General features: G+C 57.4%; 2 protein-coding genes across 8 annotated transcripts in view; one reads left to right on the top strand and one right to left on the bottom strand.

Annotated features, from left to right (window-relative positions):
- CPAMD8 (C3 and PZP like alpha-2-macroglobulin domain containing 8) overlaps positions 1 to 9,043 on the top strand; it is a 65,822-nt gene extending 56,779 nt beyond the window's left edge. For 2 of the 7 annotated variants that reach the window (XM_033134928.1, XM_033134926.1), the window contains exons 36-42: positions 1,061 to 1,148; positions 2,019 to 2,093; positions 2,828 to 2,933; positions 3,021 to 3,131; positions 3,764 to 3,973; positions 4,714 to 4,828; positions 7,677 to 9,043. In XM_033134928.1, the coding sequence (XP_032990819.1) occupies positions 1,061 to 1,148; positions 2,019 to 2,093; positions 2,828 to 2,933; positions 3,021 to 3,131; positions 3,764 to 3,973; positions 4,714 to 4,828; positions 7,677 to 7,698 (727 nt within the window). In that variant the 3' untranslated portion in view covers positions 7,699 to 9,043. The other 5 variants (XR_004425641.1, XR_004425639.1, XR_004425642.1 and 2 more) reach the window with 5 other exon arrangements.
- Positions 9,044 to 9,961: 918 nt separating this feature from the next.
- Positions 9,962 to 11,927, bottom strand: F2RL3 (F2R like thrombin or trypsin receptor 3). The gene is made up of 2 exons (XM_033134781.1): positions 11,627 to 11,927; positions 9,962 to 11,351 (listed from the first exon to the last, which is right to left on the bottom strand). Exons 1-2 carry the CDS (start codon positions 11,733 to 11,735, stop codon positions 10,237 to 10,239), a joined length of 1,224 nt encoding a protein of 407 aa, XP_032990672.1. The 5' UTR covers positions 11,736 to 11,927; the 3' UTR covers positions 9,962 to 10,236.
- Positions 11,928 to 16,219: the final 4,292 nt, after the last annotated feature.

Here is a 16,219-nt window from a genome sequence, read left to right as displayed (position 1 = left end):
TAGCTGTGTCATACAGCTGGCAAAAGTTTATTTGACATCAGTGTCTGAAATAGATGCCTCGACAATCAAAAACTTAATGTCAGACTCTTACATCACAGTCAGAAAAGCTTAATTGTAGTCACTTACATGACAGGGTTTTTGAAATGAGTGAGGGAAATACAAACTTCTGAATGGATGCAGCAGCAGACCCCAGTGACAGGTGCGACACGCCTGCTGGGAGGGATGGGTGTTGCTGGCCCCTGTGTGACGCACCAGCTCAGCCTCTCGGTTTCTCAAGGGTGGCCCCAGGACTGGGCCACAGTGGGTCCTCAAGGTGGCACATGCTGCTACCCATGAGGCTGTTCATTGCCCTGGTGACACTTTGGGAGCCCAAAGCAACCACATCCCTTCCAGACACCTGCCCGGAACTTGACCCTCAGCCAGTGTCGAATGGGGCAGGGGAACAGGAAGCAGCTGGACTGGCCCCAACTGTCTGGTCCCATCAGACCTGCTGGGGACATCTTTAGTCCTCCCTCAGATGTGTTAGAAAGAACCCACTGTGTGCCATCCATATATGGCTTGCTCAGGCTTCACCCCACGGGAAACCTTCCCCACCCACCCCAGAGTCTTTGGCCACCCCATCTCCTTGGGCCCACAGCCTGTAGGTTCCTCTGTGAGTGTCAGCCTTCCTTCCATCACTGGCACCGGGCACAGGGAGGGCCTGGCATGTAGCAGGCCCCGAAGGCCAATTATCACACCCCATGTCACCGAAGGGGAAACTGAGGGCTAGCACTGGGGAGCACCCAGTCACCTGGACTCCCATGCTGGGGACACAGTGTGAGGTTTGGGACAAAACACGGCCCAGTCTATAGACCTGGGTCAGGCCCAGACCCTCTGTTAAGGCCTCAGTGTCCCGGCTGTGAAATGGACTAACTGATGACACAGCAAACTGTGTGTGTGCTGATGGCCGACCAGTCGGGCCCAAGGCAGGACGTCAGCCATGTGGGTGGTGGAGGGTAGAGGGGCCATGAGTTCTACCGTGAGGGCTGGAGATCAAGGCCTGTTTCTCGTCTCATGGAAGGTGGCTGCATGCAGGGTCCTCCAACATGGCTGTCCTGGAGGTGCCCCTGCTGTCGGGCTTCCGCGTGGATATGGAGAGCCTGGAGCAGGTGAGGAGGTGCTGACCGTCAGGGGCCAGTTGGGGTCTCTGGCTAGTGGTCCTGTACCAATTGCAAATTCCAAGCCCTTCATAAAATGAAGTGGTTGTTTTTATTTCCTTTCTGGGCAAAGTGGGTGCTTTTGAGCTGGCTACCTGCCGAGGGGCTGGTAGGGAGAGGTGGGGGCTCTCTAGACGGGTGAGTCTCCCACGGGGCCCCTTGACTATATCCATGCTGTGGAAGAAGGCTTCAGCAGAATTGCTTCAAGACAGACTCATCTCATTTTGTGTGTGCCCTTTTGTGACGGGCTGGTGCACAAAGTGCGGGGGCTGCTTTGCCTGGGCCGGAGGAGATCTACAGTGTGGGGAGGGCGGTGCAGGAAAGCTGGATTTGTCCTGGGAGTCGTGGTGATGGGATGCTGGGCAGGGCATCAAGGGGAGGAGGACAGCAGCAGAGAGGCTCCGGGGCAGGAGGCAGGCTGAGGGGGGTGGTGGTCGTGTGGTACAGGTGAGGCAGGAACATGACAGGGCTCACCTGGGCCCCTGGAGGACCCCAGGGAGGCCTCGCCTGTGGTTGGGGCTGGATGGGAGGAGGCTGCAGGGAGCGGAGGGGAGGTAGGTGCTTAGAACAGGAGTAACCAGCCTTGGGTGCCTTCTTCCAGGCTAGGGGGCTGGCACGGCCTGGGGAGCACTGACTGCCGTCCCCTGGACTCAGCCATGGGGTCTTGTTGGTGACAGTGGGCAAACCCCCCACCCTCTGGGACCTCAGCTTCCTCAGGCCTACCTCCCACTGACCAGGGTGGGCCCCGCAGAGATTGGGGAAGAAGCAAGCATTGGGGGCGGAGGGATTGGGCAGACCCCTGACCTCTGGCTTCCTTGCCAGCTGCTCCTTGACCAGCAAGTGGCGCTGAAGAGGTACGAGGTGGCTGGACGCAGAGTTCTCTTCTACTTTGATGAGGTACTGGCTGCTGGGAGCAGTGGCAGAGGTCTCCTTGGCACTCAGCGTTGGTGAGGGCCAGCGGTCATGGCCCAGTGTGGGTCTTCCAACTATCTCGTATCATGAAAAAGAAACTGGGAGGTAAATCCAGGTTGAGCAAATCCCCAGTGTGCCCCAGCCAGTTGGTTGGGGTGGAAAAAGTTGGGGCGGGGGTGGAATAGTATTCAGGCATTAAAAAGGAGTGAAGCACTGAGACACACTACAACTGGGGTGAACCTCAAAAACATGACAAGTGAAAGAGGCCAGACACAAAAAACCACATAGCATGTGATCTCATTGATATGAAATGTCCAGAACAGGTAAATCCATCGGGACAGAAAGCAGATTGATGGTGGGCAGTGAGTGCTAATGGGGGCGGGGTCCCCTTTGGGGTCACAGGAATGTTCTGGAACTAGATAGAGGTGATGGTTGTACAACATTGTGAATGTACTAAGTGTCACACACACCGTGAAGGAGGGCCCCTGCTGCAGGGATGGAGGGGTTGAACAGCCAGCTGAGACCTTTTCCCAGGTAGGAAGGAAGGACCCACAGAACTGAAAATGGGGCCAGGTTTGTGTTTCACACCTCCTGAGTACGCTGAAATAAGCCAGTTCTGGACCTACGCTTTGGGGTGCCACAGAGCATGCCATGGAGGCGGGAGCTCAGGCCCTGGGCTCGTGGCCCCCGCCCAGCCTGAGCCGCCCGCTGCCCCGCAGATCCCCAGCCAGTGCCTGACATGCGTGCGGTTCCGGGCGCTCCGCGAACATGTGGTCGGGAGGACATCCGCGCTGCCAGTCTCCGTGTACGACTACTACGAGCCTGGTAGGCCCGCGCCACCTTCCTGCACCCCAGCTGGGCTCCTCACCCTGTCACCCCATCACATGCTCACCAGGCCCCCTCCACCCACAGCCTTTGAGGCCACGCGCTTTTACAATGTCAGCGCGCGCAGCCCGCTCGCGCAGGAGCTGTGCACAGGCCCCGCGTGCAACGAGGTGGAGCGCTCCGCCGCACAGGGCCCCGGTGAGTGGACGGGGCCACCCCAACCCCAGCCGCGTGCCTGGGGGCTGGGGGTGTTGGCCATCCGATTGAAGCTGAGATTTGAGCGGAGGAAGGGGCAGAGGAGGGGACAGCCTGGTGAGGCAGCAGCACGTGGCCTCTGGTCAGGTCAAGGGCACGAGTTCTTTGCGGAGGGTCAGAACGAGCAGGTGGGGCCGGGCAGGGCAGAAGAGAGGTTCAGAGAACCTTAGCCGCTCCCTCTCCCACAATCGAGAGGAGGGACAGCGGGGCGCTCCCCCTGAGCGCCGGGAGTGGCCGACGTGAAGGGCTGAGCGAGCGGCCCGGGAGGTCCCCCCTCTGGCCCTTTATTTTGCAAACTTCTTGAAATGAGCTTAGATTGCTTTTAAAATTTAAACTTGAAACATTTTAAAATTTTACTTTAGTAAGTACTACACGAATATTTGAAAGAGATTACACTAGGTCAAGGCTCAGGGCCTCCTAGTAACGGTCACGCTCCATCCCTACCCTTGGGTGGGGGTGGTCCTGGGCCCCCAGGGAGTGTCCCCCACTCAGGCCTAGGCCCGCGGGAGACGCAGGGCAGGCCCGGATGGGGGATGGGGTCCTCTGGGCCCCGTCAACTTCGCCTCGCCCCCCAGGCTGGTCGCCTGGCGAGCGGGGCTCCACAGCCGCCCGGGAGGAGGGGGCGACAGTCACTCGCTGCGGCTGCTCACGTGACTGTGGCGTTCACGAGGACCCAGTGTGTGGCTCTGACGGTGTCGTCTACGCCAACGCCTGCCGCCTGCAGGAGGCCTCCTGCCGCGGGCGCGAGAGGCTGGAGCCCGCGCCCCCTGGCCACTGCGACCTCGGTGAGGACCCACCCGCGCCCGACCTCGGAGGTGCCCCCTCACCCTGGAATGCCTTACCCCATCTTCTCCATCACACATCCTCCTCCATCACCTCCTCTACCTTGTCTGGCATCACGCTCTCCTGTTCTCTGCCCTCCCCACCCCTTTCCCTCCCTTCCCTTCCCCTTCTTTCCCTTTTCCCTTTTGGTCACCGCCTGGCTGAGCAGCCCTTGCTTCCGTTCCTGGTGACAAGAGCCTCTCTTCCCCCACTCTGTGTCCCCCACCCTTACAACTCTCCTCCCACTTAGTTTTTCTTCTCCCTATGGCGCCCCTCCCGAATCTCAGTTTCTGGATTCTCTCCCCTCCCCCACAAAGGGGTTTGTGTCTCTCCTCCCCCTGCTTCACGCGGCTTTCTCTATCTCTCCACCTCCCCTCAGCTTTCCCTCTTATTAGTGGCCCCTGGGTCTCTCCCCCAGTCTCCATCTCTCTGTTCCTTTGGCTTCCTGTCCTCCCTATTTCAATATCTTGGCGTGTGGGTCTCTGCATCTCCTTCTCAGTCTTGCTAAATCTTTCCCACCCCACCCCAATTTTGTGCCTTTCTGCATCTCCCCGTCTCTGGTCTCTGTGTCCCTTCACCCCCTCTCATGCCCTCTCGCCTCCTGTCTGTTGCTCTGGGCCATGCACCGCCTCCGCTTGGTCTCTTTGGGCTCTCTGCCTTCCCCTCCAGTGCCCTTGACCTACTAACTCCCCCTTCTTTCCAGAGCAGCCGCCTACGCCAGTCTCTGCTTACAACTACAACTATGACCCCGCGCCCCTGGACCCTGGGCACCTGGGGGGCCATGAGGCCATGGACTTGGAGGGGGAGGCTGAAGACAGGTGAGAGCTGGGCCCATCCCCAACCTCCCCCACTTGCCCTGGACCAGGGCAGGGAATTGGAGTGACAGTGGAGGGGTCAGCCTGCAGGTTTCCAGGACAAGGTGGGGGATCCTGTCTCCCCGGCTCAAGTCCATGCAACACACCTCAAAGACTAGCCCGTATGTGCAGGGTGAGGCTGAGTGAGCCCTCAGAGGACAGAGCCTGAGGCCTGATGGTGCAGCCAACCCCAAGGACCTGACACATACCTGAGCTGATAAATCAACCTGCTGCTTAAACCTCCTGAGTTGAATGTACTGTAACTTACACCCAAAAGATGGGCCTCCCCCAGAAAGGCCGCCCAGAAGCCCTCTCCCAGCCTCACTCCACGGGGCTCTCAGGTGACCCCCTTCGGAGGCTCAACCTCACGACAGACCCCTCCCTGAGACCTACTGGGCATGGGACCATTGTTAAAGAAAAAATTATTCGTGATGCAAGGAAGACTTTATTGGAGGGGAGGCGTGGAACTATCAAGAAGGTAGAGGGAGTCTGGCAATGGAGAGAGAGCTTGAACCCAACTCCTAATACAAGAAGTGGGGATTTGTAGCCCAGGAGCAGGAAGGGAGTCAGTGGGTGAAAAATTACTAAGAGGAGATACCAGGGGTAAGGGGAACTCTGGCTAAAGCAACTTAACGGTACTCTTGCTGAAGGCAGGCCTGGTAATTGATCAGAAATCATCCCCTGGGGGATAAAGGGGGAACAGGAACCCCATTAGATACTAGAGTGATCAGATATGGAGGGTGGGGATTCTGGCTAAACTGACTTAGCAGGATTCTTGCTACAATTAGACGGCGCTGAGATGAATACAAAAGTCCAAAACTGGAGACCTTGTTGAAAAAGCCCAGAGGAGCCTGAATAGAGTTTGGTCAGGGAGAGAATCTTTGTTATCCGAAGGGAAGTGGTCAGACCGAGAGCGCTGTGGGGTGAGGCTGGGAGGGGGCTTCTGGGCAGACTTTCTGGGGGAGGTCAATCCTTGGGTGTAAATTACAGCAAACTCCACTCAAGAGGGTTAAGCAGCAGGTTGATTTATTAGCTCAGGTGTATGTCAGGTCCTTGGGGCTGGCTGCACGGTCAGGCCTCAGGCTCTGTCCTCTAAGCCCTGACTTCCTTGACAAGGGTCTTACCAGCCCAGTGGCGAAGTCTGGTTCTCATCCCCACTCAGCAAACCCAGTAGGAATTCTTCTCCATCAGCACCCACCAAAGTCCCAGAGCCCCAGGGGTGCGCCATCTTGCACCAGGCACTGGGTTTAGTTCATGTGCATTTAATATAATTATCGATAGGGCTGGGTTTGGAGCTACTGTTGCAATATTTTTATTTTGTCCTCTGTTCTTCCCTTCCCATCCTCTTTTGAATTAATTGAAATTTTTTAGAATTCCATTTTAATTCAGTTAGTGTTGTTTTAGCCTTATTTTTTTTTTTTAGTGGAGCTCTAGTGTTCACAATATACCTCCTTAAACTTTCCAGTCTACTTGGTGTGAATATTGTACTACTTTGCCCAAACTGTTTCACTCTTTTTTTTTTTTTTTAATTTTGATTGGGGAATATTGGGGAACAGTGTGTTTCTCCAGGGCCCATCAGCTCCAAGTCTTTGTCCTTCAATGTAGTTGTGGAGGGTGCAGCTCAGCTCCAAGTCCAGTTGCCGTTTTCAATCCTTAGTTGCAGGGGGCGCAGCCCACCATCCCGTGGGTGCGGGAATTGAACTGGCAGCCTTGTTGAGAGCTCCTGCTCTAACCACCTGAGCCATCCGGCCACCCCTCCGGAAGCTCAGCGGCAGCTCGTTATCTTCAATCTAGTTGCAGAGGGCGCAGCTCACTGGCCCATGTGGGAATCAAACCTGCAACCCTGTTGTTCAGAGCTCGCGCTCTAACCAACTGAGCCATCCAGCTGCCCAAAACTGTTTCACCTTTGAAGCCACGTCTCTATTTTTCTCTTTACCCATCCCTCAGGCTGTAGCTGTCATATGTACAGCTTTAAACTCCCAAGTGTTGCCACTGCCTCCAGTATCTGCCAGCTCTCTCCAGTGCCTTCCTAGGGTCTGTTTTTGTTTTCATTATGGAGGAGCGATTTTTATTAAACTTTTAAATTTGAGATCATCATAGGTTCACAAGCAATTTAACAGAGATCTCAGCCCCCCAGTGGTAACATCCTGCAGAACTAGAGTACAACCTGACACCAGGAAATTGACATCGATACAATCCACCCCTCTTATGCTTATGTTACCCCTTTCGTGGGCGCTTATTTCCAATTGAGTCTGCAATTTTTCCTCCCGTGTAGATATGTGTAATCACCACCCCAGTCAGGACACAGAACAGCCTGTCACTTCAAGGATCCCTGTCACCGTTCTATAGCCACTCCCTCGATACCCCCACCTCCCCTCCACAACTGCTCATTTGTTCTCCCTTTGTAATTTTGTCATTTCAGGAATACTAGTATGTAAACGGAACTGTTGAGTATGTAACTTTTTGAGATTGGCCTACTAAGCCGAGGTCCCCTTCCATGGATACATAGTGTTGTTTCCTGTATCAGTTGTTCCTCCCTTTTCACAGCTGGGTTGAGGTCCCCAGATAGTTTCTCAATTTGATGCGTGGTCCCACACCAGCTGCTCAGCTCTTCACGGAAGTGAATGCCCTGCCCACCACTGTGGCCGAGTGGGGGTGGGCAGGGGTCTGAGGAGCCAGGCTCCCTCCGTGAGTCTCAATGGGCCACGGCAGCTGGGCTGAGCCACGTGGAGGCAGCATCAGGGAAGAGCGCACAGCCCATCCCAGCACGACCCCGCAGCCCACAGCATCTTTCTCCTTCTCTCACCATCAGTCAGAGCGGCTTCTCCTCCTAACGCGCAGAACAAGACATGATTTGGCTGCGTCGTGTCCCGGTCCATTCTGCTGGAACGGAGCCACTGATGGGAGAACTTCCTGGACTGCCTGGTGGGCTTGTGGACCCTGCCCCAAGTAACTCCCACCTCCAGATGAACCCTATGAAGAGAACCGCAGAGACCTGACCTTCCCCAATGGATGACGGGCCTCTTGGGGACCCAGCCCCCACCTCCACAGGGGGAAGGCCTTTGTGGGGGTGGCTGGAGGCTCTTTGCACCCCCCCAAGCTCCCCAGCTGCAGCTGGAGCTCCAGGCTCCCCACCCTCCATTCCAGGACCGGATGTACCCCCCCATTGCAGGCCAGAGCAGCTCCCTCAGCCGGACTTTCTGCTCCCCGGAGAAGGGCCGTTTCTGGGAAGAACTCACAGCCAAAGGGCTGTTTCTGAGGCGACAAGACTCGGGCCAAATCAAGGACATTGCACTCATCCCGTCTTCAGCAGCTTTGAAACAAAACAAGCTGCTTCTCTCCAAAATGCAAAGCCCCAGCCTCCCCTTTGGGGCACCCAGACTGCTGACCCCGAATTGTCGCAGCCCCGCACCACCACCCCCACCTCAACCCCCACCCCACCCCGCCCCAGTCTTGTCCCAGAGGTGCCTGAATGTTAGGTCTTGGGCAGATGAACCTGGGTTTTCTTACGGTCTGGGCTCTCCCCATGAGCCCCTGGTCCGCTGGCTCCCCACTTGGAGGGCCACCCCCTCCACAGTCTTGGGGGGGGGTGGTTGCCCCAGCTTCATGCCCCACTGAAGCTGCATACTCAGACCTGCCTCCCTGCCGGGCTCCTCTCCAGCTGTGGTCTGATTCCTTTTTTGTATCCCTTGGGCATCCGCCTGTCTTCCCCTCACCCCCACCCACTCGTGGTATTTATTTCAGACCTCCACTGGGGGCAGCATAGAGACCTACCTGTCCATGCCTGAGGTGGCTGCCCCAATCCATGGGGTCCCTGTCGTGAACATGGGCCGTTTCCCGTGCTCCTGCCCCTCGCCAGTCTACGAGAGAGGTTCACTGGCTGAGGCCCCATTCTTCAATCACTAGAGGCCGCTGGTGTAATAAAAGCTCATTTCCACAGTCACTGACGGGCTTTGGCCTGGGGGTGAGGGTGTGGAGGGGACGGCCCCAAAAGCCGAAGCCCCAGCTTCCGTCTGCCTCCTGGGTCTCTGTTCCTCCAGCTATAGCCTAGCCTAGTCTTCCAAAGTAGGGTGGGGAGGCGGATGTCACACACCTGCACCTCCAAATGATCAGATTCCCATACATTTGTAAGAAATTACACCAATGAGAAGAGGTCCCAGTATCCCTACCCAGACTCCCCCAGTGGTAACATCTTGGAAAACTCTAGTATATATCATCACACCAGGCTATTGATGTCGGTACACTGCTGATCTCACACTTCCGTGTGTGTGTGTGTGTGTGTGTGTGTGTCTCCCAGATCTGCCTGCTCACCAGCTCATTCTTCTCCAGACCAGAGACATAGGCCCAGCGGGGAGTCCAGGAATGGCCCCCACTCCCCTCTGCCTGGGGGGGCTTGCTGACTCCCATAGTTGATGCCTCAGTGGTTCCTGACATACTGTGCCACTCTCTGGAGTGGAGGGGGAGAGTGGCAAGTGCCGTTACCCCTTCCCACTCAGTGCAGAAGAGGCTGTAAATGGCTAGGGGTGGGGGTCACAGGGCCGAAGCTGCCCCCTGCCCCCAGCCCATATTGTTCCTTCTCCAGTTCCCCTCCTATCAGGTCCTGGGGGAGGGGAGTCAACATCAAATGAGAAAAATCAGATGTCAGGTTAAGGGGAAGAAGTGACATCTTGCAGCCAAGAGCTAGCAGGAGACTAAGCCCCGTTGCTCCCAATGATGAGTTCCGCAAGGCTTTGGGGAACAGAGTGGGGGTCTCCGCATTGCTTGCTCAGGAGACGCCCTGTACCCTGACGCCTGTCCTGGAGCCAGAAGCTGGGCTTCTGAGAACAAGGACCACCAGTTAGGCTCCCAGACTCTTGAGCCACCAGGGGGTGGGGGGCCTAAGCTTCCTCGGTAGGGACCTCCAGCTGGTCTAGGGTGGCTTCAGCCTCCTCTCATCCCCACCTTGGACACGAGAGAGCCGGCTGAGCCCGGGAATCTGCATTTACCCCTGTCATGGTTTCCTGGGTTTCTGTCACCAAGTACCACAAGCCAGGTGACTTAAACAACAGAAATTTATTGTCTCAGTTCTGGAGGCTGGGCTGAGATCAGGCTGTGGGCAGGACTGGCTCCTGCAGAGCCTGCGGGAGAGTCCCTCGGAGGATGCTCTCTGGTTTCCGGTGGCTGCCGGCAGCCCTTTGTGTTCTGGCCTGTGGCCCACTCACCCTGATCGCTGCCTCCGTAGTCATGGCCTTCTCTGTGTGTATCTCGCATCAGTCATGAGGGGTTCATACCCCAATATGACCTCATACTCATTACACCTGCAAAGACCCTATATCCTAATGAACAAGCTCATCAGAGGTTCCTGGTGGACATGAACTTGGGGGGCACCCTCGTTAACCCAGTACAACCCCTCTCTGTTGCCCTGCCTCCTGAGGGCCGGTCACAAGTGACGAGGACCGGGTGCCTGTGCCCGGGCTGCCCCTCTCTCTGGAGGTCTTGGTGGCTCCCTGCACCCGGCGCAGTACCACCTCCCGCACTTTGTCCCTGAACTCAGCTGATACGTAGTAGTAGACGAAAGGGTCCACGCAACTGTTGAGGGTGCTGAGTGCCAGGCTGGGCACGTAGGCGGCGTACAGGTGCCTCCAGGCGTCCAGGTCTGGGTCTGAGTAGTGCAGCAGCAGCAGCACGTTGCTGGGCACGAAGAAAGCCACGGCCGAGGCGAGCACCAGTGAGGTCAACCTTAGCGCGTGCCTGTAGCGCCGGCCACTAGCCGCCAGCGCACGCAGAGTGGCCCCGTAGCAGAACAGCATGGCCAGCAGGGGCAGGAAGCAGCCGAGCACAGCCAGGCAGAGGAAGGCGGGGCGCCAGTGGGAGGCCTGGGTGCCCACGGGCAGCACGTCATGGCAGACCACGTGGTCCGAGCGCGACAGCCGGAAGGTTTGCTGCTGCAGCCCCAGGGGCAGCACGAGGGTGACTGCTACCAGCCAGGCTGCAGTGCAGAGCCCAGTGGCCAGGCGCTGGCCTCTCAGGGCGCGGGCCCGCAGTGGGTGCACCAGAGCCAGGTAGCGGTCCAGGCTGATGGCCGCCAGCAGCAGCACGGAGCAGTACATGTGGCCATAGAGCGCGGCCATGTCCAGGCGGCAGGCGGCCTCGCCAAAGGGCCAGCGCTGGCCCCGCAGGTGGTAGGCGATGCGGGGTGGCAGGGCCAGGGCTAGTAGCAGGTCGGCGGCTGCCAGGTTCATGAGCAGCACTGTAGACGGCAGCCGAGGCACCCGCGTGGCCAGGACCCACAGTGCCAGGCTGTTGGCGGGCAGCCCGACGACCAGGACCAGCCCATAGAGTGCGGGCACCAGCCTTGTGGGCACCCAGCCCAGCAGCAGTGCCCGAGAGTTGTCCCAGAGCTCCAGAGTGTCGCTGTTGTTGGCGCAGTGCCAGCCAGGGAAGCTGCGTGGTTGAGGTGGGCAAGGGGTCGCTGCCTGGAGCCTGGTCCAAGGTCCCAGGGTGCCATCTGGGGGAGGGAAGGAGGATGGAGGCACTGAGAACCCAGGCATCACCCCCCTTCCTGCCCTTCAGCCAGTACCTCCAGTGAGATGGTGCTGCCCTCCCCACTGACGCCCCCAGGGGCTGCAGTCCAGGCCCCAACTCAGGAACCTCCAGGCTGTTGGGACAGAGCTTGACACAGTCCCTTGGCTTCAGGACTGGGCTGGTGGGACCCCAGTTCTGCGTCCTGCCCATCTCTGATACCCGCCTGCACAGCCCCAGGCAGCGCCTGGAGTCACTCACCATCTCCGCTCCCTGTGCTCCCGCCCTCGTCGTAGATGCTGGGGGTCTGAGCGCCACCCTCCAGGCTGAACCCCAGGGCCAGGGGACACAGCAGTAGGAGTACCCACATGCTGTTGGATGGAGCTCCGTGCCGGCTGCTCTAGGCCGCGGCGGACTGAACTCCGGCTTCCCGTTTGCTAGACCCCCCGCCCCCAGCTTCCTGAGCACAGGCAGAGGGCAGAGAGGGCTAGCAGACACGGCCTGGTGAGATAAACCAGCCCCTGCCTCCAGCCAGCCTATGGGTGGCCCACGGATGACCTAAGGTGGCCTGCTGGCTGGCACCACTTTGGCAGAGGTGCTTCACGGTGTCCAAGTGTTGGGCCAGTAAGATGGGGGAGGACGTCCTAGGCTGCAGCACCTCCACCGGCCCCTGTCCAGCTCAGGAAACCTCTGTGGTCCAAGTGGTTACTTCCTGCTGGCCAGTCGCAGTTCCCATGACAGCACAGCCTTCCAGGTCACATTCCCCGTCAGGGGCTCTTGGCCTTTCCCGAAGCCTCTCCCACCTCCGTCTCTAGCAGGCAAGAGGAGAGCCCTGCCTTCCAGGTCAGAGGTCAGAGCAGGTGAACCAGCACCCCCACACCCCTACACACACACCCAAGCACCCCAGGTTTTCTGTGGGGGCTGCCCCTGGGCAGGTACAAAGTGAAGTGTGGAGAGGGGAAGGCACCTTGTGAGTCTGGGGTCTGCTGGGGATGGCCAAGGAGGTGTCACTGGTTGGCTGGAGCCTCTGACGCTGACCATGTACTGCCCTGGGGGTCTGAAGGGATCCTGGCTGCAGTCTCCTCTGGGAGGTGTCCATCTGGCTGGTTCTGGAAGTTCCTTCTGTTCCTCTCCTGGCCCCACCTCAGCTTGGGGTCCCAGGTGTGACGGGGAGGGTGGTCATAACCATATCTGAGCCCAAGGGAGGCGGCCAGCACAGAGGATCCTCTGCCCACCCTCCCGGGAGCCCTCCTTTCTCTGGCCCCTCCACATTTCTGCACTCAGATGGGGTCCACTGTGCAGATGAAGAAACTGAGGCTCAGAGGGGAGGGTACACCTCTCCCCTGCACTCAGTCTCCCCCCTCATTCATGCCCCTGCAGGCCCCAGAGAGGCCTCCACTCTCACTGCCCTGGGGGAGCCCCTCACTGGAGGTTCTCGACCCTGTGCAGTCATCCTTGGGCCATGGTGGCAGGGGGCATGTCTGGGAGCAGGAGGGCCCCCAGGGGACGGTGGGGGGTCAAGGAAGAAAAAAAGCACAGGGGTGGGAAAAGGGATCAGATATGGTGTGTCTTGGAACAACAAGCCCTAATCTAGTCACACACTCCGGGCCCCGCAGGAAGTGACTGAGCAGCCTAGACAGTGGGGCTGGAGGCTGAGATGCTGAGGTCCCTGCCCTCAGCCCCAGGGTGGGGGGTGGGGACCAAGGCCTAGAGCACTGCCGCTGAGGCAGGAGGCTGTCCTGTCTCAGCCAGGAGGCTGTCCCCCATTTCTGAGCAGTTTCCACTGGTACCAGTGACAAATTCAGTCCCATGCCCATATCTCTGGGCACCACATGACTGGTGATGCCCTCAGTGCAGGAAAACTGGGATGGGGACCCTCTGCCACCCTCCAGGGAAACCTGTGCAGGGGAACGGGGGGCTGGAGACACTGGGCCAGGGCAGACTGGGGTCCCCCAAGGAGGGCAGTTTAACTCAGGGGTTCTGAGTCCAGGAATTTATGACACACACCTTGCAGGATGGCATCTGTACAGGGATATTCCCGGCAGCACAGGGCAGAGGGTGTCCCCTTCACGAAGACAATCCAGTGTGAGCAGGAGGGAGGGATCCCAGACAAGGCAGATGGAGGTGCAGGCCGCTGTCCTGTCCCAACTGGAAGACAAGCCATGTAGAGGCACCTCCTGGGGGACCCTCGGGCAGCTGCCTTTGGGGAGAAGGACTTGGTCCCTTACTTTTCTCTGTATGCTTCTTTGTACAATTGAAATTTTCTGTATGTGTGTCCCTTTCCATGAAAGCTTGTGTTTAAAAAAGGCAGAAAGGTAGCTTTAAAAAGAAAGGGAGTCCCCGGTTTCGGCACCAAAAAAAAAAAAAAAAAAAGAAAAAGAAAGGGAGGACCAGCCCGGTGGCTCAAGCGGTTGGAGCTCCGTGCTCCTAAAGCCGAAGGCGGTCGGTTCAATTCCCACATGGGCTAGTGCCAGATGGCTCAGTTGGTTGGAGCGTGGGCTCTCAACCACAAGGTTGCCAGTTCGATTCCTCGACTCCCACAAGGGATGGTGGGCTCCGCCCCCTGCAACTAAGATTGAACACGGCTCCTTGAGCTGAGCTGCCGCTGAGCTCCAGGATGGCTCAGTTGGTTGGAGGGCGTCCTCTCAACCACAACGTTGCCGGTTCGACTCCCTCAAGGGATGGTGGGCTGCGCCCCCTGCAACTGGCAACTGAAACTGGACCTGGAGCTGAGGTGTGTCCTCCACAACTAAGATTGAAAGGACAACAACTTGACTTGGAAAAAGTCCTGGAAGTACACACTGTTCCCCAATAAAGTCCTGTTCCCCTTAAAAAAAAAAAGTGGTTATTAAAAAAAAAGAAAGGGAATTCTGATGCATGCCACATGGATGAACCTCGAGGACATGATGCTGAGTGAAATAAGCCAGACACAAAAGGACAAATACTGTGTGATCCCACTTATATGAGGTCCCTAGAGGAGTCAGATTCATAGACAGAAAGTAGACAGACGGTGGTGCCAGGGGCTGGGGGAGGAAAAGGGGGAGTTAGTGTTTCATGGGATCAGTGTCAGTTTGGGAAGATGAACAAGTTCTGGAGGTGGATGGTGTGATGGTTGCCCAACGATGTGAATGGACTTAACGCCGCTGAGCTGTGCTGTTAAAAATGGTTAACATGGTAAATTTTGTGTGTATTTTACCATAATTTAAAACTTTTCTTAAATGGTGATAAAAAAAGGCAAATAGGCCCGACTCAGCAGCGAGGCAGTCCTGGGTTTCCTCAGCCTCCAGCCCCGGCAGGAACCCCGGAGGCCCTCCCTTACCACCTCTCCCGCACCTCACTGTCCTCAGTGGAAGGTGGGGGTCTCGGAGTGGACAAACCCAAGTCCTTCCAAAGCAACTCTTCTCAGGTAGCCGTCTTTGTGGGAACTGTGTTGTCATTATGTTGTATTTTGAAGCCAGATGAGCTCCCACATGTGCCTCCAACTCCCTTTGTGCCCAGGCTGGGCCTCTGTGAGCAGGACGTTAACCCACTGGACTGACTCAAAAGGAGGGGGCTGTGATCCCATCTTGCTGGGTGCCAAGACTTGAAGTCCAGCCCTCCAAACCCCAGATGCCCTGAGCTTCTGTGGGGCAGAGTCCCAGAAAGCAGTTTCCTGGCTCTCGGCCTCACGTGGAAAGGTGCTGGCCAGTTATTAGATGGCCATCAGCTGTGATCAGATGGCCATCCACTGTGGCTGGGTGGCCATCAGCTGTTACCGGTTAGTCATTAGCCACTAATATAACTGCCGTGGTACGCAAGGGGGTTGGTTAGTTGGTTGGCAGAGAAGCGGACGGTTTATTGCGGATGGATTGTGGATCGTGTGGATCCTACATCAGCGGTCTCTCCCGGCCACCAGCGAGACTAGTGCAGGAAGACCCCTTGGTGGGGTGCAGGCAGATGTTTACTTCCTGTGTCTCTACCAGCCACCGTGGAGAATATGTAAGTACCTCAGCTGTGAGCCCATATTGTTCCAGCACAGTGCCCTGAGAAACCCTGGCTGTGCCTAGAAGTAGGTGGACATCGAGGGACACCCCCTGGGACATTACTTGAACTAGACTGAAACTTTTTCTCATGAGTTGGGTTCCTGACACGGGGCCCCTGGCGGAAGACACTTGTCCCGTAGATTGTGAGGCGAGACCCTATAGGGGTGGAGTGTGGGGACAGAGACAGGACAGCAGTTTCCAGGCTCTCGGCTTCACATGGAAAGGTGCTGGCTCGCGTAGTAGATGGTCAACAGCTGTGACTGGTCAGCCATTAGCCACTGATATAACTGCCGTTGCTAGGCTAGGGGTTGGTTGGTTGGCAGAGAAGTGGACGGCAGATTGCGGATGGTGGGTTGCGGATCGTGTGGATCCTACTTCCTGTGTCTTGCCCGGCCGCCAGCAAGCCTGGGGTACAGGAAGATCCCTTGTTGGGGTACTGGCAGATGTTTGCTTTTGTGTCTCGACCAGCTGCCAGCGAGAATATAGTGGTATGACTCCCCCACCCATGGCTCCGTGGGTGTTCCTTTTTGGCCTCACCATATCCTGCGTTCTTGTGTGGGGAGCGGGAGCTGAGTCCCTGCATGACAGTTTCCACCCTGGGACCCCAAATCTGAGTCTGTTCGACCGTGCCATGGTCTGGAGTTTCCACACTCAGGGCAGCAGGGAGAAGGTACTGGAGAACGATGGGAGGGCAGAGTTGGAATTCCTAAGGCCCCAGCTTATGGAGGCTTCACCCCACACCCCAATCCCTGCAGGCTCCTACGAGGCATGTCTTACCCCCACCACAGACCCCTAAGACTGCCTTTAGGTCAGCTTGCTTTATAGAACCATC

The sequence above is a fragment of the Rhinolophus ferrumequinum genome, chromosome 18 (genome assembly GCF_004115265.2).
Source record: "Rhinolophus ferrumequinum isolate MPI-CBG mRhiFer1 chromosome 18, mRhiFer1_v1.p, whole genome shotgun sequence".
NCBI lineage: Eukaryota > Metazoa > Chordata > Mammalia > Chiroptera > Rhinolophidae > Rhinolophus > Rhinolophus ferrumequinum.
This window is presented reverse-complemented; position numbering and strand designations above follow the sequence as displayed.

Coding starts and splice junctions, on each gene's coding strand:
- F2RL3 (XM_033134781.1), bottom strand. CDS start 11,735: ATGTGGGTACTCCTACTGCTGTGTCCCCTGGCCCTGGGGTTCAGCCTG. Junction 11,352..11,626: donor GAGCACAGGGAGCGGAGATG/GTGAGTGACTCC, acceptor TCCCTCCCCCAG/ATGGCACCCTGGGACCTTGG.